This window comes from Oncorhynchus gorbuscha, linkage group LG01, assembly GCF_021184085.1.
Source record: "Oncorhynchus gorbuscha isolate QuinsamMale2020 ecotype Even-year linkage group LG01, OgorEven_v1.0, whole genome shotgun sequence".
Lineage (NCBI taxonomy): Eukaryota > Metazoa > Chordata > Actinopteri > Salmoniformes > Salmonidae > Oncorhynchus > Oncorhynchus gorbuscha.
The window spans coordinates 39,839,927-39,860,211 of record NC_060173.1 but is presented as its reverse complement, the minus strand read 5'-3'; the positions used below and the strand labels follow the sequence as shown (position 1 = coordinate 39,860,211).

The 20,285-nt window shown below is 45.4% G+C and overlaps 1 protein-coding gene across 1 annotated transcript in view; it reads left to right on the top strand.

Moving 5' to 3' along the window:
* The first annotated feature begins 1,085 nt into the window (after positions 1-1,085).
* Positions 1,086-20,285, top strand: part of znf423 (zinc finger protein 423) — a 161,032-nt gene continuing 141,832 nt past the window's right edge. The window contains 1 exon segment of the mRNA XM_046352421.1: positions 1,086-2,100. Within this exon segment, the coding sequence (XP_046208377.1) occupies positions 2,061-2,100 (40 nt within the window). The 5' untranslated portion in view covers positions 1,086-2,060.

Genomic DNA, 20,285 nt, shown 5'->3' with positions numbered 1-20,285 from the left:
TAAAACCAAATCCGAACGATGACAGAGGGTGTAATCGCGTGCTATGTGATTCAACAATAGTACTTTTAGAAACCATTCATCTCTCGGCTGTCCTTGACCCTTAAGGAGCTTGTAATGTGGGCTATTTTCCTCCTTTGTATTTATCGAAGAATAAGGGACCACTGCGGAGAGATTTTACCCTTGTGTGCCAGCGGCCTCTCTCTGGGATGCCACAAGCGCTTTAAAAGCGGTCTCCAGGCGCGCGCTCATTTCAGGGGGAGTTCAGACGAGACAAGAGGGGCCCCCACCTCAACGGGGGTCAATTTTAAAGGCCGCTCCGTCTCACAACGGGGGCGAGGCTCAATCTGCAGGACACCCCGCAGGTCAAGACAGGGAGGGAGCCCACCAAGTTATCCATGACAACGTTCGGGCAGCTCTAGCTTGGTCAAAGAGCACACTGTGCAGGAGAGAAAATAACAAAGCACCATGTGATTTTAAACATTTTTCTGGCTCATATTGGCAACATGTCCCTTTTCTGTAGGGGACAAACACACGAATTGCAGTCCTAGTCTGAACTGTTAGGGCTCAGCAGTTTGCCCCAACACATAACTCCTGACATTATGAGTTCCGTTGGTGTTGAAAACATATGGCCCTCTAATAGGTCCTGTCCGAGGGTTAAGCTTACCACAAGTGAGGGCCCAGACCCCTTTGATAAAACAACATAAATACACTGCTAGGCCGATTATTTCAAATACATAAAACATGTGAATAATTACATGACAGGGATTTATATTTGTAATCGGTGCATCTAGAAAGCCACCACGCACAATATAGGCCCATATAAAAAATACAATCCAGTCAAGACTAATTTATGATAAAATATAAACAATTAGGCCTATGTATGTAAAAAAAAAATATCAGGTTGCATTTCACGACTACCGACGTTTAGAAAAAGAATTTAAACACAATTGGCAATCGTCAACCCTAGTGAGAAAGTAGCGCACGACTAACCAATTTAAGATGGAAAGGACTAAAATCGAATCCGGTCCGTATTTTTCACGCGCTGTGCAGCGTTCTTTGATGCTCCGTGTTTTGGCCCCGATCCGTGCTCCAAGTTGAGCTGTAGTTTCCATGGCTGACCATGGTTTGGTGCTGTTGGCTCTCTCTGTCTGTTCAACCCAGGCTGTGCATAGCTCCCTGCGGGATCAGAGCGCTCCCCCGCCGGGACCCTACTCTCACATCCTCCTGCTGGGACACGGCTACATTTCCAGCCAAGCCTGGCTTTATTATGTGTGTCTGCGCTGCAGCCCCGCCAGCAGTCGGATCGGGAGGCGGAGGGAAGACCAGAGTCAGGACAAAGAAAAAGGTAGAGAGGGGCTAAATACTACAAACATTTGACTGATTTCAGGATCTAAAAACACAAATCCCCAAGGGGTGAAAATGCTGGGTAAGGTTGCATTACCCATGCCACCTTCTGAAAAATAACGGACGAAGGGAGGTTCGGTGTTAGCAAGATTAGGGTGAAAAAGAGACTTATTCCGAGAACTGCACCAACAAACCCTCAAGACGAAGAGGAAACGGAGACAACGTAACGCTTGATTTAACGGAATTCTATAATTGTATAGTCAATGTCATCGTATTTTGATGTATTGGCACCTTTCTGACGGCCGGATCAGGTGTTACCGCATGGCTGTCATTTTGGCGTTGGCTGCATCTTGAAACTTGGACTCTACCGATTAAGTCGCCTATAGCTAAGGTGTTTATGAACGTAAAGGAGCAAAAGATACTGTCGTCACGGACTCCGAAAGAAAGACGCGTTATTCCGTTAATTCTACAGGTTGAGTCCAGCCGAAGAAGTTACATTGCTGGAGTATCCGGGCGCAGCTCCTCTCCACAGCTCCAAATTGTATAGACTACTCACCTCCCCTTTAACTGGACTATAGGATACTATCAGATTTAAGTTGCCGCATTGCAACAGGCAAAGAAGTGAAAAATACGCCAGCTGAAGTATCCATCTATATGACTGTTTTCGCAAAACATTAGAGATCGATACGAGAAGAAAATACTTTCACAATCCAGAGATGTCTAGACGAAAACAGGCCAAACCGCGCTCCGTAAAAGGTAAGTTGTTTTAATGGGGACAAACTCTCGCATGACCAATAAGATTTCATGACTACCTTTTGGCCTTGGCTACTATGTAATTCAACAATTAAATATCCTCACTGTGTTTTATATATTTATATCAAACAAAAGCCTAAGCAATTTAGAGGGGGAAATAATAGATAGGCCTAATTTATCCGGTCCAACACAGCCAACTTTTTGTAGTGTTGCAATAGTGACTCAGGTCTTCCCTGGTCAGTTGATCACTTAATTGATTTAAAATTGTGACCACATTTGTTACTTGACTAGACTGCAATGTGTTTGTTTCATTCGCTACTGTTCACCTGTATCGTGGAGATGTGTGTGTATTGATGGTCACCCCTGCTGTGTATGACGCGCATTAAGCCCGTGCATTCCCACATCTTACATATGTGGTTTTTCCATCGCCATGATTAAACTATAGGCATATTGGTTTGTTTTACTTGCTCGACCGTTTTCTTGGTAACCTGTATTTTCTAGTCAAATTCAATTGGACCGCATCCGTGAACTGAGAGCGAGATGATACTGAGCCATTACAGTGAAGTGGACGGGCAAGGGGCATTTGGCTCGTTTTGCCTCTGTGGAAACCAGATGGGCAATGGGGTGGCCATGTGGTCCCGAATTATTACCCCTCCCCCAATTAGTCTTTTTGTTCTAATTGGTGGCAACAACGTGCAATGGTTTATATAGGTTGAAAGGTTATGAAGCCTACATTGTTTTCATGATTTATTTCTTGTTTTGTTAGTTGTGCTCTCTGTACATGCAGTGGATGGTTCACCAAGACTAATGGCAAGTTGAAAATGGGTTGATGACCACAGGGGTTGGTATGTTTCTGAGTCACCAGAGATTGGTGTCATGACCTCTCGGGATACCTTTGGTCTCTACTAAAATATACACTGGTTCAAAGAAAGACATTTTAAAATGATCACATATAGGCTGAATATGGGAAAGGGATCACTTGATTATTTCAACAATTACTAATATTGCTGAACTACAAGGAAAATACAGGTAGCTCCCAAAATAAAGGAAACACTTGAGTAAATCAGGGATACAAAGTATATTGAAGGCAGGTGCTTCCACACAGGTGTGGTTCCTGAATCAATTAAGCAATTAACATCCCATCATGCTTAGGGTCATGAATAAAAATGCCCAGTTTCCCGTTATTTCAGCTGCTATGGCTAGAATTAAAGATCTCAAGAGGGGTCTCAAAGGAGCATAGTGGTTGTGTGTGTCAATCACCATATCTCAACACAAGTGAAAACTTATGGGAGAATCTGAAGTGGTGGCTGAGACAGCGTTTTCCACCACATCAATAAAATACCAAATTATGGAATTTCTCGTGGAAGAATGGTGTCGCATCCCTCCAACAAAGTTCCAGACACTGGTAGAATCCATACCACGGTCCATTGAAGCAGTTCTGGCAGCTCGTGGCGGCACAATGCCCTATTAAGATGCTGTTTCCTTTATTTTGACAGTTACCTGAACATGTACTACATGTCATGTGAAAACAAATCCCCATTTCTCTGCTTAAAGCAAGCTAGTCTTTGTACTGTTTTGTATCCTGAGTGTGTGTGTGTGTTTGGCAGTGGCAGCTTGTGGCTTTGAATAAACAAAGCTTGTGCTTAGTCAGTGATGCACAGCAGCCAGAGGCCAGATCTATGTGTAACTAAGATGTGTTCTGTTGCTATCTCCCCACAACACCTTTCCCACTAACTGGCATATTCTCAAATGATGAGTGAGTGTCAGTGGTACAGGGCATGCACCGGGGATTATTTGTGTTTTTCCTGTGTCCTCTTGTCTCTCACCTGCTCACTCAACTCCTACGAGTGCCTGTCAATGCCAATGCTCAAATCAAATATTATTGGTCACATACACATATTTAGCAGATGTTATTGCGGGTGTAGCGAAATGCTTGTGTTCCTAGCTCCAACAGTGCAGTAATATCGAACAGTGCAGTAGTATCTAACAATTCACCATAATACACACATTTAAACGTAAAAGAATGGAATTAAGAAACTTATACATATTAGATTGAGCAATGTCGGAGTGGCATTGACTAAAATACAGTAGAATAGAATACAGTATATACCGGCTATGATGAAAAAGGATTTGAGGAAACCACCAATCCTTGTTATCATCAGTAGGTTGTGGTGGAGGGATTTACTATCCTAATTGTAGATGGCTAATTGAGGTTGCATTAATAGCTATGATTGGCTGTTTTACTAAATAGGGAGGGGGGAGAGGGGAGCGAGTGGTTCTTATCAAAATATTATTTCTCCCGATTAATCCCTTTTTAATGTGTGTCTTTGCGTAGAGTGCCTGGCCGGGGTATTTCTGTTTCATATCTCCCCCGTCCCCATGAGTATTTCATGCATTATGTAGTGATGATTATTACTTAATTACACATTAATAAATCCTCTTCATTTACAGGACATTAAGCGGGAATGAGTGCACATGACATCCAGGGAGCGAGAGAGCACTTATTTATTTTCCACAGTGTTGTTTAGTCAATCAAATCAAATAGGACCTTTAACCTGGGATGGGGGAGAAGGAGCTGTTGTAACAAGGCTTGTTCTAGCGCTCCACCTCCCCGCTGCTTTCCCCCCTCTTTCCACGCAAATTCCACCAGTAGTACTGTTTACACCAGCTTCCCCTATCAATTCAACATTTTTCTAAGTTGCAGTAAAATCTTCAAACATCTTAATCTATTTCTTTAGCTCCCCCTGGCTGAGATTGTAATGTTTCTCTTCTCTAGATTCTGTAGTGTAGATATTCATTTTGTGCGTCCGTTTTATGTTGACATAATTGAGTACTTGATTGTGTTATTTGTGCAGTTAAATCGTCTCTCAATCTACATTATGGTTATATTATTCAGTTGCTCGTACACCTTTGTAGTAACACTGTAATTACCTAAGTAGTAACATCGTATTAACATGTGAGATAGCACTTCAGTAATTGCATAGCAATAGCAAGAGTTTAGCGTTTTTTTTGTTATACAAGAAGAAAAGGGATTGTTCTTTATTACATATTTTGTTATAACACAAACGATGCAATTTCCAAAGCAATTGAGCACCCTGTAACAACAATGCTGGTACTCAAGTAATTATAGTGTTAATTATATACAGGCGAGCATCTCATTGAAAGTGTTACTGCTGCATATTGTTATGGATTGATGTGGATTTGTTTTTCAGGAAGTGTGTGTGTGAAGCATATCCCTGGCATCCCTCTACCCCTCTCTCTGCCTTCCTAAAACCATATATTTTAACATTAAATGGCATTGTTCTTGTCACCTAGGCTTTTGGTAGCACAGCCAAAGTTTCATTGGTCAACAGGCTGTTATAAAACAGTGAAGTGAGATACCACAGGGCAGATTGAGTGATGAGAACCTGCTCCCCTGTCTTTATTCTCGTGTGTGTGTGTGTGTGTGCGCGTAAGAGGGAAAAGTGAGAAAGTCCAGTTTGTCTCTTTCACATTATATACAGACAGTGATATTACACTTTTATGTGCCTTTGTGTTTACTAGCCGCAGGCAGGCATGAAATGTCTTTTAGCAATAGTTTTTTCAATCTGTGAGTATAGAAGACTGTTGCCCTGTATTAATGGTAGGTGAACCACAAAATAGATTTTTCTAAGCCTTTGTAAAATGTTCATTGACTACACAGCAGGGAGAGTGATTTTTGTCTTGTATTTTGATATGACCAAAAAAGTAATTGGTCATTGTTCAGCCACAGCGGTCGACTATTTTTATATAGAGCTTATTGGTTGGCACAATATCATATGGATTTTGCACATTTTTCAAGATGGGAAAGGGGGGGCCTTTTTAAAGGTACAGTGCTCTTTAGTTACATGAGTCATTGAAATAGGAAATGGAATAAACTTCTTATAGTGGGCTGATACTTACAATAAACGTTGCTCTAGAATCAGTCGGTTATTTTAAAGATATTGTCAGGGATGGATCTGATTCTTCCTTCCTTCAAAATAAAATGTTATTGGTCACAGGTGCTGAATACATCAGGTGTAGACTTTACAGTGAAATGCTGAACACATCAGGTGTAGACTTTACAGTGAAATGCTGAACACATTAGGTGTAGACTTTACAGTGAAATGCTGAACACATCAGGTGTAGACTTTACAGTGAAATGTTGAACACATCAGGTGTAGACTTTACAGTGAAATGCTGAACACATCAGGTGTAGACTTTACAGTGAAATGCTGAACACATCAGGTGTAGACTTTACAGTGAAATGCTGAACACATTAGGTGTAGACTTTACAGTGAAATGCTGAACACATCAGGTGTAGACTTTACAGTGAAATGCTGAACACATCAGGTGTAGACTTTACAGTGAAATGCTGAACACATCAGGTGTAGACTTTACAGTGAAATGCTGAACACATCAGGTGTAGACTTTACAGTGAAATGCTGAACACATCAGGTGTAGACTTTACAGTGAAATGCTGAACACATCAGGTGTAGACTTTACAGTGAAATGTTTACTTATGAGCCCTTTCCCAACAATGCGGTTAAAAAGTAAGACAAATATTTTCTAAATGAAAAAAAGGAAATGGTAACACAATAAAACCAATAACGAGGCTATATAGAAGGAGTACCAGTACCGAGTCAATGTGCAGGGGTATGGGATAGTTGAGGTAATACAGTAGGTTCATGTGGGTCGGGGTAATAGTGACTCGGCAATCAGGACGTATAATAAACAGTGCAGCAGCAGCGTATGTAAAGTGTGTGTTGGAGTGTCAGTGTTGTATTAGTGTGTGGGTGGAGTCTAGTGAGTGTTGTATTAGTGTGTGGGTGGAGTCTAGTGAGTGTTGTATTAGTGTGTGGGTGGAGTCTAGTGAGTGTTGTATTAGTGTGTGGGTGGAGTCTAGTGAGTGTTGTATTAGTGTGTGGGTGGAGTCTAGTGAGTGTTGTATTAGTGTGTGGGTGGAGTCTAGTGAGTGTTGTATTAGTGTGTGGGTGGAGTCTAGTGAGTGTTGTATTAGTGTGTGGGTGGAGTCTAGTGAGTGTTGTATTAGTGTGTGGGTGGAGTCTAGTGAGTGTTGTATTAGTGTGTGGGTGGAGTCTAGTGAGTGTTGTATTAGTGTGTGGGTGGAGTCTAGTGAGTGTTGTATTAGTGTGTGGGTGGAGTCTAGTGAGTGTATTAGTGTGTGGGTGGAGTCTAGTGAGTGTTGTATTAGTGTGTGGGTGGAGTCTAGTGAGTGTTGTATTAGTGTGTGGGTGGAGTCTAGTGAGTGTTGTATTAGTGTGTGGGTGGAGTCTAGTGAGTGTTGTATTAGTGTGTGGGTGGAGTCTAGTGAGTGTTGTATTAGTGTGTGGGTGGAGTCTAGTGAGTGTTGTATTAGTGTGTGGGTGGAGTCTAGTGAGTGTATTAGTGTGTGGGTGGAGTCTAGTGAGTGTTGTATTAGTGTGTGGGTGGAGTCTGAGTGTGCATATAGGCAGTGCAATGGACTCAACAATTAAGACCAATAATAAAAAAGAGATCAGCACTCTTATGGTTTGGGGGTAGAAGCTGTTCAGGTGCCTTTTGGTCAGACTTGGCCCACAGTAGCAGAATGAACAGTCTATGACTTTTGTGGCAGTAGTCAATGACAATATTTAGTAGGACCTTCCTCTGACACCGCCTGATATAGAGGTTCTGGATGGCAGGGAGTTTGACCTCTGTGATGTACTGGGCCGTATGCACTACCCTCTGTAGTGCCTTGCGGTAGGATGCCAAGCAGTTGCCAAACCAAGCGGTGATGCAGCCAGTCAAGATGATCTACAGGAAGGAACTTCCTTCCTGTAGTGTAGAGTAGTCTTACTCTACAGCGGTCCCTACTGGTGTGGAGATATGTGTGCCCAGGCAGGGTGAGCTCCCTTGCGGCCAGTGTGTCTGCCATTGACAACTCCTTATCAGCAGCCTGCCTGCTAGTGTGTATGGAAGGATCTGTCTTAATGGAAGAGCTCAGTCGTAGGCTGTGCCATTGTACCGGCTTAGCACCAGGGTTTATCAGCGCTCTAGACTTACTGGGCCGTAACCACGGTCCGCTCAGGTCCCTCTCCGCTCCGCGCTTCCTTTCTAAAGAGCCAATGACGCCGGGGTGACTTTTACTATTAATTATGTTTGTGTGGTTGGTTCCCTCTCCACTGCTCCCCCTGAACCCCCCCCACCCCTCCGGCCTGCCAACCATAGCTCCCCCACCAGTACCTCCCTGTGGAGTCTGTCCTCTCCTAGGTCCCTCACTCTCAAACTCTGTGCTGCTGCATTGGGCGGATTAAAATGTGTTGGAACAATGCTTTCAGAAAGCTTCGTTCCTAATCTGCTTCTTCCTGTGCAAATGATGTGTACAGGACCATAGCTTCAGAATGGCCAATACTCTCTACCCTATGAGCCAAGTGTGGGAGTAGATGTAGGATTTGTATTTTGTTTCACTGTCGTGTGCTGTTCTTTAAAAAACAAACATTTTTGGAACAGTCAAATATTGTGCAATGTTAACCTGAGGGCGTGTGGAATGGCCCACCTGTTGTTTGATGTTGAACCAGGCTGATCTGTGGCAGACACCCAGAGTTAACCAGCCTAAACGCCTGAGCAAGGTGCAGGCTCCGTAAATGGGATATGTCAAGCGCAGCTCTTTGTGAGCCTGTGAGTGGTTTAGTGAGTGTGTGAGTGTGTGAGTGGTTTAGTGAGTGTGTGAGTGTGTGAGTGGTTTAGTGAGTGTGTGAGTGTGTGAGTGGTTTAGTGAGTGTGTGAGTGTGTGTGTGTGTGAGTGTGTGTGAGTGTGTGTGAGTGAGTGTGAGTGAGTGTGTGAGTGTGTTAATGGGTTTTGTGTGTACATGTCAGTGCAGTGTCTCCAGTGTGGGCAGAGGGCTGTGACCCAGCTCTGCTTTGACCTCGGGGAGAGAAGGCCAGAACCATGAACCTTCTGGAGGATAGCTACAAGAGCCAGATCAGCACTAGCAGAACACTGCTGTTTGTCTGGTCCAACAGCGTAGGCAGAGGTCTTCATGTTCATTTCCCCCTTTATTTCTTCCTGTTCAGTTTCCTCCTACTTTCACCCTTCCTGTCATTGTCACCTCTCTTCCCCCTGCTCTCCTCTCATCTCCTCTGTCTCCTTGGCCCGCCATGATGTCCGTGAGGCTGTGTTCATGCTCCTTTCTCTAGGCAGCTGCTCCTCGATCCCACAGTTTCTCCGTAGACTGTACATTAAACATAAGCAAAGGGGGCAATTAAGCACCTTCGCCACACCTGGCTGATGCATATATTTATTGAGAAGCTACTCGCTTGGAAGGCTCCTCGTCCCAGCTCTGATGATTAAAGGGTGGTTGTTGGGGAGGGGGGAGGGGAGGGGAGAGGGCCTGATGCTGAAGTCATTAATGAAGAGCTTTGGTCCTGTGTTGACCCCTGCTGACCCCTGCAGCCTGCCTTGTGTATTACGTGTTTTACTTTTCTATTATTTCTCTTTTCTTTCTCTCTTCGTTGTTGGGAAGGATCTGTAAGTAAGCATTTCACTGTTAGTCGACACCTGTTGTTTACCAAGCATGTAACGAATACATTGGATTCGATTTTTACCTCTTGCCAGGAGTTGCTTGGCCTCCTGCTGGCCAGGCCCTAGATAATGGATCCTGCTTGGGTCCTGGGCTCCTTCCAGGGCTAGTATGGGTCTCAGAGCTGCAGGGGGAGGCAACTGGAACAGTCCTGGGTGGGAGATGGGAGACTTACTGTGCCCACGCACCAGGAAGAATCCTCCAATAGCTTCCTTCTGCTCAACCTATTGATTCCACTGCGCCTGGAAACTTTCCTCTGAAATACATGTTGAGCTAAAAAACCGAGAGAAATTACTCCAAAGGATTGAGTGCCCTGGGCTGTGTGTATACATTTGCTGTGTTGGGTTATTAAATAGCTTTTTGAATCACAAAACATCAAGTACATTCAGGAAGAAGATGAAGAAACACAGAACTCCCACTTCATCCTAGTGTGAAGTGGTAATTAGGTATATTATTATATTTTAGTAATGATTAGCAAAGTATTTTACATGAATGAATGACATTTATATTCGTGTCAAATCGTCAGTTGGCAACCCATCCTTTACGGGATTAATTAACCCATAAACAAACATTACAATAATGTGATAATTCAGTAATCATTTTTCCGGTGTCCTGTGCAGTGCACAGACTAAAAAAGAAATCAATGCATAATAGTAAATAAGGTTATCCAAGCAATAATTATAACCCCAGAGCAGTAAAAATAATACAGATAAATAAATGCTGAAAAATGTTGTATGAGAATGTTAAAATATTTTTGAAATAGAAGCATATCATATCTTATTCTTTGGTCCAATACTTGTCTTGGTCTTGTTGCTTGGGCTTTTAAGCCTACGCTACATGTTTGATTCTATCAGCATGACAATGCTGCACCATGCCACAGACTTTATTGTATAACCTGAATAAAGTCATGGTTAAAAGTATGGCTAGGAATTGCTAGAGGCCTCACAATATGATATTATCATGATATTTAGGTGTGGGAATTATATTCTCACGATTCTATATGTATTGTGATTCGATACTATGATTTTATTGCAATTCGATGTTCCAAACATATTGCTCTCCATATGTCTGCTGCAAGACCAGAGCAAACAAATTTAGATCAGTCATGGAAATAAAAGTGTTGAAAACAAATTGGCTCCCTGTTAGAAGTTGGAAGATGGAGAACAAGCTATGAATGTAAAATACTGGAGTGTTGGTGCGGCTAGCGCAAAATAATATTGCGATATTGTTAAAACGATACGTAATATCGTCAGAAAATAACCCCATCTGCAACTGTGCCTAGACTTTTGAGCTTCAATAGGATACTAAGGAGATTTGTGTTTTGAGAAAAGCGCTGCTCTGTGTTTTGCAGTATAAAGCCTTGATACAGCTTGCAATGTCATCTCCAAATTGATTTAAGCTGTGAAGCAGCCTCTCTATCCCAGGGCTAGACACTTGCCTAGAACCTTGCATCATACATTAGTATTTAGCTCAGACAGAATTAGCCCTTATTGTAGCCTACCTTAATGCTGGCCTCACAACCTCGGAGAAAGGCTAGTCCTTGATTATGAAGTCACTTGTGTTTGTCAGATCTATTTTAATTCAATTCCTCTGTCAAATGGCAGGCACCCCCTACAGAGGCCAAAATGATTTGCCTTGCAAAGAGCAGGGTGAGGAGGGGGGAAGACACTATTAAAGTCGCTCTCGATTTCAGCGCAAAAATGACATTTACAAAGCATGCACACATTTGACATGTTTTCATTTGCTGTTAGTCTTGCCCGTGGTGCATTTTCACATCACACACGCATTGTTGGATGGTGAGCTACTTACAGATGGTGTTCCCATGAGAGAGAGGGTGAAAAGGGCCTACCCCTTTCCATGTCTCCCTCCTTTCTCACACTTCTTGTAATTTTCCTATTGAAGTTCAAATGAAACGATCTAAATCAGGGACGTTTTGTGTGTATGTTTTTGGTTTTACTATCCATTAGGGGACAAGAAGTCCTCACAGGGAAAATTCTGACATGTGGAGACCTTTTGTTGGTCCCCACAAGGAAAAGGTGTTAGGGTTAGAATTCTAGTCCGTGTGAATTGATGCGTTGATGGCCGGAAACGGAGTCCATATGTTGAGATGTGTGAAGATGAGAAGGAAGGCCTCTGCTCCCAGTCACAGCTCTGTATTGTTCTACCTCCAATGCCACGAGGGACTGGAAGCCACTGGAGAATAGAGGTGGGTGTGGGAACGAGGTGCAGATGTGTGAGAGAGATAAGAGATGTGTTTGTCTTTATGAAGTAGTCTTTCCAAGGGGACGTTTAGCTTGTAGTCTAATGAGGATTGTGCCGACCCACCAGCCAAACAACAAGAAGACTAGCTGTCCAACATTGTCCACTGAAACCATCTGTCTGTGAGTGCCACTCTAAGGGCAACAGTCTGAGTAGACCGTTTGAGGCTTTTGAGTGTGTGTGAAGGAAGGAGTTGAAAGAGAAGAAGTCTTAAAAAATATATAAAATCAGTTTTTTTTTTTTTCATTTTCCTTTCCCCTAATAAATCCTTTATGTCACCATCAAACAGGGGCTGAGAGACAGCGTGAGAGTCTGCAGAAAGAGAATAGAAGTGCGGGCGAGAGGATATTGCTGTGTTCTGTGGGGCTCCTGTGTTGGTCGATGGATCTCTGCTTTAAAAATGTAGAGTCTAGCCCTGGTCCAGCCGTGTTGATGTGCAGTCCAGGGACCATCCTCTCCTCTTCCCCGAACATACATTTGGAGGGCAGAGGAGGCTGGATTAGAGTGGTGCCCTGCATCACCATGTCCATGGTAATGCCCTGCTCCGCTTCTACAGTGAAGGTCTAGTTGGAAGCTATCAGGGGTTTCCATAGTGATGCATCTTCACCTCCACTTCATCTGTAAAAGGTTCCCTTTCTCAGCACGGTCCGTATGGCTATAGTAGGACTCACGGTGTCCAGACATTAAAACGGAAATCAACTAAATACATTGAATTTATTAGAAAATGCATTCATTTGCCCAAGATTATTGTAAGACCTGAACAAAATGCATCAGTGATTTGTATTTTCCTCCAGCTTTCTGAAGTTTGCCCCTGTACAGTGGGACAAAAAAGTATTTAGTCAACTACCAATTTTGCAAGTTCTCCCACCTAAAAAGATGAGAGGCCTGTAATTTTTATCATAGGTACACTTCAACTATGACAGACAAAATGTGAAAAACAAATTGTAGGATTTGTAATGAATTTATTTGCAAATTATGGTGGAAAATAAGTATTTGTTCAATAACAAAAGTTTATCTCAATACTTTGTTATATACCCTTTGTTGGCAATGACAGAGGTTAAATGTTTTCTGTAAGTCTTCACAAGGTTTTTGCACACTGTTGCTGGTATTTTGGCCCATTCCTCCATGCAGATCTCCTCTAGAGCAGTGATGTTATGGGGCTGTTGCTGGGCAACACGGACTTTCAACTCCCTCCAAAGATTTTCTATGGGGTTGAGATCTGGAGACTGGCTAGGCCACTCCAGGACCTTGAAATGCATCTTACGAAGCCACTCCTTCGTTGCCCTGGAGGTGTGTATGGGATCATTGTCATGCTGAAAGACCCAGCCACGTTTCATCTTCAATGCCCTTGCTGATGGAAGGAGGTTTTCACTCAAAATCTCACGATACATGGCCCCATTCATTCTTTCCTTTACACGGATCAGTCGTCCTGGTCCCTTTGCAGAAAAACAGCCCCAAAGCATGATGTTTCCACCCCCATGCTTCACAGTTTGGTATGGTGTTCTTTGGATGCAACTGAGCATTCTTTGTCTCCAAACACGACGAGTTGAGGTTTTACCAAAAAGTTATATTTTGGTTTCATCTGACCATATGACATTCTCCCATCTTCTAGATCATCCAAATGCTCTCTAGCAAACTTCAGACGGGCCTGGACATGTACTGGCTTAATCAGGGGGACACGTCTGGCACTGCAGGATTTGAGTCTCTGGCGGCGTAGTGTGTTACTGATAGTAGGCTTTGTTACTTTGGTCCCAGCTCTCTGCAGGTCATTCACTAGGTCCCCCTGTGTGGTTCTGGGATTTTTGCTCATCGTTCTTGTGATCATTTTGACCCCACGGGGTGTGATCTTGCGTGGAGCCCCAGATCGAGGGAGATTATCAGTGGTCTTGTATGTCTTCCATTTCCTAATAATTGCTCCCACAGTTGATTTCTTCAAACCAAGCTGCTTACCTATTGCAGATTCAGTCTTCCCAGCCTGGTGCAGGTTGACAATTTTGTTTCTGGTGTCCTTTGACAGCTCTTTGGTCTTGGCCATAGTGGAGTTTTGAGTGTGACAGTTTGAGGTTGTGGACAGGTGTCTTTTATACTGATAACAAGTTCAAACAGGTGCCATTAATACAGGTAACAAGTGGAGGACAGAGGAGCCTCTTAAAGAAGTTGTTACAGGTCTGTGAGAGCCAGAAATCTTGCTTGTTTGTAGGTGACCAAATACTTATTTTCCACCATAATTTGCAAATAAATTCATTAAAAATCCTACAATGTTATTTTCTAGATTTTTTTTTCTCATTTTGTCTGTCATAGTTGAAGTGTACCTATGATGAAAATTACAGGTCTCTCATCTTTTTAAGTGGGGGAACTTGCACTATTGGTGGCTGACTAAATACTCTTTTGCCCCACTGTATGTGTGTGCACATTTGTCTACCACTTAGCGATGATGCTGATGTCATGACAACTGTCTTCTGGTAGATGGAAAGGTTACCAAAAACCTTCTCAATTAAATGTTAACTACAAAGTAGCCTATGCCTACCTGGCAGAATGATTTCATGATTATTTGCACCTATCCAGTGGCCAAATGTTTAGCAAACTCTGCAGTATATTGCTAATCAAACATAGGTCTCTAGCTGGTGCGCAGTTGACAAAGAAAACAGATTTGATAAGGCTCTACTAAAGTTTGTGGCAGTGATTGAGGAGACTGACTGGTGACTAGTAAAAGTTGAATGTGTTAGTGTTTGGGATAAGAGGAACCCTTTCCTGCCGCACCAAGCAGGCAGGCTGTGTGAGGCTGTGGGTCTCAGAAGGAGCGTGACTGCAGAGTTAATCTCTCCTCCAGTGATTTGAGAGCCACAAAGCTCCTCCAGAAAAGGGGCCTGCTGTAATGCCTAATCAAGTCTGTATCAAACTAAATAATGCCTTAGTGTGAAATTGGAATCTCAAGTCAAAAAGCCCAGACTGTACTACAGGGTAAGGCAATTAAGGGTCCCCATTCTGCCTCTCTCTCCCAAGCTGCCCTGGGACCTCTGTGAGTCTGATGCCATTGTCATTGTGTGTGTCAGGATCGGTGAATATGTGTGTACCTCCCTAAGGCTGTGTTTACACAGGCAGCCCAATTCTGAGATTTTGCACATTTATAAACAGCAGAGCTGATCTGATTGGCCAAAATACCAATAGGTATAAAAAGATCAGAATTGGGCTGCCTGTGTAAATGCAGCCTAAGTGCATGTGTGCCTGTGTCTTTGCATGTATGTGTGTCTCCCTGTGTGGCTATGTTTCCCCTGTACATGTGAATATGTCTGTCTGCATGTGTATGTCTCTCCCTGTCTCTGAGCATGTCTATATGAGCGGGTCTCGATCTGTACATGCGGCTGTGAGTTGGGTACAGTGGTGGTGTAGCTCTGTGCAGCACTTCTATTCCTGGAGGGTCTCCTGAGGGCCTCTAATCCAGAGAGGCTTTCCTCCTCCTCCTAGGTCACCAGTCAAATGCTAGCTTTTTGGGATGGGATGGAGGGACAGAAGTCTGTCTCTTTCTCTGTCCCCCCCCCATGTTCCTGTTGTGAACCTGTGTCACACTCAATGACCGCGGGAGGCAGCCCTTGTGATTTAATCATGTCTGCTTTTCTCTTCACAAATGTTCCTATTCCTATTTTCTATCCCCTGTTCCCTCCCTCCCTCCTACATTCTTTCTCTTCCTCTCTCTGGTGTTTTATGTACAAGCTGGAGGTATATTGAAATAATTTCCCTCTCTGCTCTGACAGTTGAGAAGGATGAAAAACCACATTGGAGATCTGAGAGGCCCTTTAATCTTCCACTGTGTTGTCTGCTCTCTAACATAGTGGAGACGTGTGTGTGTGTGTGTGTGTGTGTGTGTGTGTGTGTGTGTGTGTGTGTGTGTGTGTGTGTGTGTGTGTGTGTGTGTGTGTGTGTGTGTGTGTGTGTGTGTGTGTGTGTGTGTGTGTGTGTGTGTGTGTGTACGTACATACATATAAAGCTGAGTGTTTCTCTTGGTGTTGAGAAGGGTGGATTTGTTGTCGGCTGATGAGCTCTTGGCGCTGTTTCTGAAGCTGAGTGTGTGGATTCCTTAGCTCCCTGAGACAAAGGTAGAACAGGCAGGCTCAGGCAGGTGCAGACGGTGCAGACAGTGCAGAATCAAAAAGGAATGGGTTGACACAGCACCCAGGGCTTTCTTCAGGAAATGCCTGCTGACGACAAGAGTGACAAACACAGCACAGTCAGGAGTGTGACATGTGTACAAAGGGGTGGAGGTGTGTGTGATAAAACCACAGCTTTGTGAAGACACGGGACCTATCCTGTGAGTGTAAACATAATTGGCCTGTCTTCCATGTGCCCCTTTTCTCTCTTGGTCACCAGTGTCCCAGCTCTTACTTGACCCTGATTTACGACCCTATTTGAACAGGACTTCTTCTGTGCGTGTGTGTGTATGTTTGATCCAGGCTAAAGAGAGTGATCAGAGCCTTCCACACCTGACACCCCTCAACTTTGCTGCTCTGATGTTGGTTGGAGACCAGCCAGGTGGATCCTGTTGTGGTGTGGAACTCTGCTTTGTGCTGGAATGTAATACGCCAGTCAGGCATTCTGCTCCTCCATTGACTTGCTTCAACAGATAAAGGCCTTTTCTTTTTGGTTGTGTCTGGGGTTGGTTCTGCCAGTGCTCCTCTTGTTGTAGAGCTGGGGCTATGGCTGAGTCTTGGCGTGGGTGCTGCTGCTTGGATGCTCCAGGCAAGAGACAGAGAGAGTGAGTGATCAAGCCAGGGAGACGGTGTGCGCTCCACAGAGCTCTGCTTGGCTCAGACTAGCCAAGTTCTCCCCAGGGCATCACCCAAGAGCTGCCTGAGAAGACCGAACCTGAAAACCCACGACCACTGCTAGTCATCCACCCACACTCTTATCCTCCATCCTCTGCTCTTCCACTCTTATCCTCCATCCTCTGCTATCCTCGCTTCTCTGCTCTTCCACTCTTATCCTCCATTCTCTGCTCTTCCACTCCTATCCTCCCTTCTCTGCTCTTCCACTCTTATCCTCCATTCTCTGCTCTTCCACTCCTATCCTCCATTCTCTGCTCTTCCACTCCTATCCTCCCTTCTCTGCTCTCCCACTCCTACCCTCCCTTCTCTGCTCTCCCACTCCTACCCTCCCTTCTCTGCTCTTCCACTCCTATCCTCCCTTCTCTGCTCTTCCACTCCTACCCTCCCTTCTCTGCTCTTCCACTCCTACCCTCCCTTCTCTGCTCTTCCACTCCTACCCTCCCTTCTCTGCTCTTCCACTCCTACCCTCCCTTCTCTGCTCTTCCACTCCTACCCTCCCTTCTCTGCTCTTCCACTCCTACCCTCCCTTCTCTGCTCTTCCACTCCTACCCTCCCTTCTCTGCTCTTCCACTCCTACCCTCCCTTCTCTGCTCTTCACTCCTACCCTCCCTTCTCTGCTCTTCCACTCCTATCCTCCCTTCTCTGCTCTTCCACTCCTACCCTCCCTTCTCTGCTCTTCCACTCCTACCCTCCCTTCTCTGCTCTTCCACTCCTACCCTCCCTTCTCTGCTCTTCACTCCTATCCTTCCCTACTCTTCTCTTCCACTCCTATCCTCCATCCTCTGCTCTTCCACTCTTATCCTCCATCCTCTGCTCTTCCACTCCTATCCTCCCTTCTCTGCTCTTCCACTCTTATCCTCCATCCTCTGCTATCCTCCCTTCTCTGCTCTTCCTCCACTCTTATCCTCCATTCTCTGCTCTTCCACTCCTATCCTCCATTCTCTGCTCTTCCACTCCTATCCTCCCTTCTCTGCTCTTCCACTCCTACCCTCCCTTCTCTGCTCTTCCACTCCTATCCTTCCCTACTCTTCTCTTCCACTCCTATCCTCCATCCTCTGCTCTTCCACTCTTATCCTCCATCCTCTGCTCTTCCACTCCTATCCTCCCTTCTCTGCTCTTCCACTCCTATCCTTCCCTACTCTTCTCTTCCACTCCTATCCTCCATCCTCTGCTCTTCCACTCTTATCCTCCATCCTCTGCTCTTCCACTCCTATCCTCCATCCTCTGCGATCCTCCCTTCGCTGCTCTTCCTCCACTCTTATCCTCCATTCTCTGCTCTTCCACTCCTATCCTCCCTTCTCTGCTCTTCCACTCTTATCCTCCATCCTCTGCTATCCTCCCTACTCTTCTCTTCCACTCCTATCCTCCATCCTCTGCTCTTCCACTCTTATCCTCCATCCTCTGCTCTTCCACTCCTATCCTCCCTTCTCTGCTCTTCCACTCTTATCCTCCATCCTCTGCTATCCTCCCTTCTCTGCTCTTCCTCCACTCTTATCCTCCATTCTCTGCTCTTCCACTCCTATCCTCCATTCTCTGCTCTTCCACTCCTATCCTCCCTTCTCTGCTCTTCCACTCCTACCCTCCCTTCTCTGCTCTTCCACTCCTATCCTTCCCTACTCTTCTCTTCCACTCCTATCCTCCATCCTCTGCTCTTCCACTCTTATCCTCCATCCTCTGCTCTTCCACTCCTATCCTCCCTTCTCTGCTCTTCCACTCCTATCCTTCCCTACTCTTCTCTTCCACTCCTATCCTCCATCCTCTGCTCTTCCACTCTTATCCTCCATCCTCTGCTCTTCCACTCCTATCCTCCATCCTCTGCGATCCTCCCTTCGCTGCTCTTCCTCCACTCTTATCCTCCATTCTCTGCTCTTCCACTCCTATCCTCCCTTCTCTGCTCTTCCACTCTTATCCTCCATCCTCTGCTATCCTCCCTACTCTTCTCTTCCACTCCTATCCTCCATCCTCTGCTCTTCCACTCTTATCCTCCATCCTCTGCTCTTCCACTCCTATCCTCCCTTCTCTGCTCTTCCACTCTTATCCTCCATCCTCTGCTATCCTCCCTTCTCTGCTCTTCCTCCACTCTTATCCTCCATTCTCTGCTCTTCCACTCCTATCCTCCATCCTCTGCTCTTCCACTCCTATCCTCCCTTCTCTGCTCTTCCACTCCTATCCTCCCTTCTCTGCTCTTCCACTCCTATCCTCCCTTCTCTGCTCTTCCACTCCTATCCTCCCTTCTCTGCTCTCCCACTCCTACCCTCCCTTTTCTGCTCTTCCACTCCTACCCTCCCTTTTCTGCTCTTCCACTCCTACCCTCCCTTCTCTGCTCTCCCACTCCTATCCTCCCTTCTCTGCTCTTCCACTCCTATCCTCCATTCTCTGCTCTTCCAATCCTATCCTCCATCCTCTGCTCTTCCAATCCTATCCTCCATCCTCTGCTCTTCCAATCCTATCCTCCATCCTCTGGTCTTCCAATCCTATCCTCCCTTCTCTGCTCTTCCACTCCTATCCTCCCTTCTCTGCTCTCCCACTCCTACCCTCCCTTTTCTGCTCTTCCACTCCTATCCTCCCTTCTCTGCTCTCCCACTCCTACCCTCCATCCTCTGCTCTTCCACTCCTATCCTCCCTTCTCTGCTCTTCCACTCCTATCCTCCATCCTCTGCTCTTCCACTTCTATCCTCCATCCTCTGCTCTTCCACTCCTATCCTCCCTTCTCTGCTCTTCCACTCCTATCCTCCCTTCTCTGCTCTTCCACTCCTATCCTCCCTTCTCTGCTCTTCCACTCCTATCCTCCCTTCTCTGCTCTTCCACTCCTATCCTCCCTTCTCTGCTCTTCCACTCCTATCCTCCATTCTCTGCTCTCCCACTCCTATCCTCCATTCTCTGCTCTCCCACTCCTATCCTCCATCCTCTGCTCTCCCACTCCTATCCTCCATCCTCTGCTCTCCCACTCCTATCCTCCATCCTCTGCTCTCCCACTCCCATCCTCCATCCTCTGCTCTTCCACTCCTATCCTCCCTTCCTCTCTCTCTCCAGCTCTCTCCATTTTCGCTTGTCCTCTAGTTCTCCAGCCTCTAAACTCATGCTCCTGTAGAGGCGGGGGTTGTTTGGTTACGGGAGGAGGCTAGTGGTGGTGGAGGGGGGAGGGCTCGGCAGGATTTTGGAGCAGCAATGCCCTCAGTGAGGGAGGCAGAGCTGTGGGCCCCGTCAAGCTTTGTGTTTTTTTTCTCTTTGCCATCTAAGCTCTCTGCTGTGTTCCCCCTTTACCCATTTGTGTTTTTCTGGCCAGTGGTGGTGGTTTGTGTTTTTAAGGCTGTTTTGTGCGGCAGAGCGGTTTCAGTGCTGATAAAAGTATTTGGTTAATCAGCTTCTGTCGCTGTCCCATGGTGGTGGCTTGGAGGACAGACCATTGAAGTTACAGTTCCCTGGGGGATGGCTTGGGCTGCAGATTGGCATCACGCTTGGCCAGTGGTAGAGCGGCGGCGACCAGAGGGACACTGCAGCCAGCCAATGGGTGAGCCCCCCAGGATCCGAGGAGGAGGAGGTGGGGACA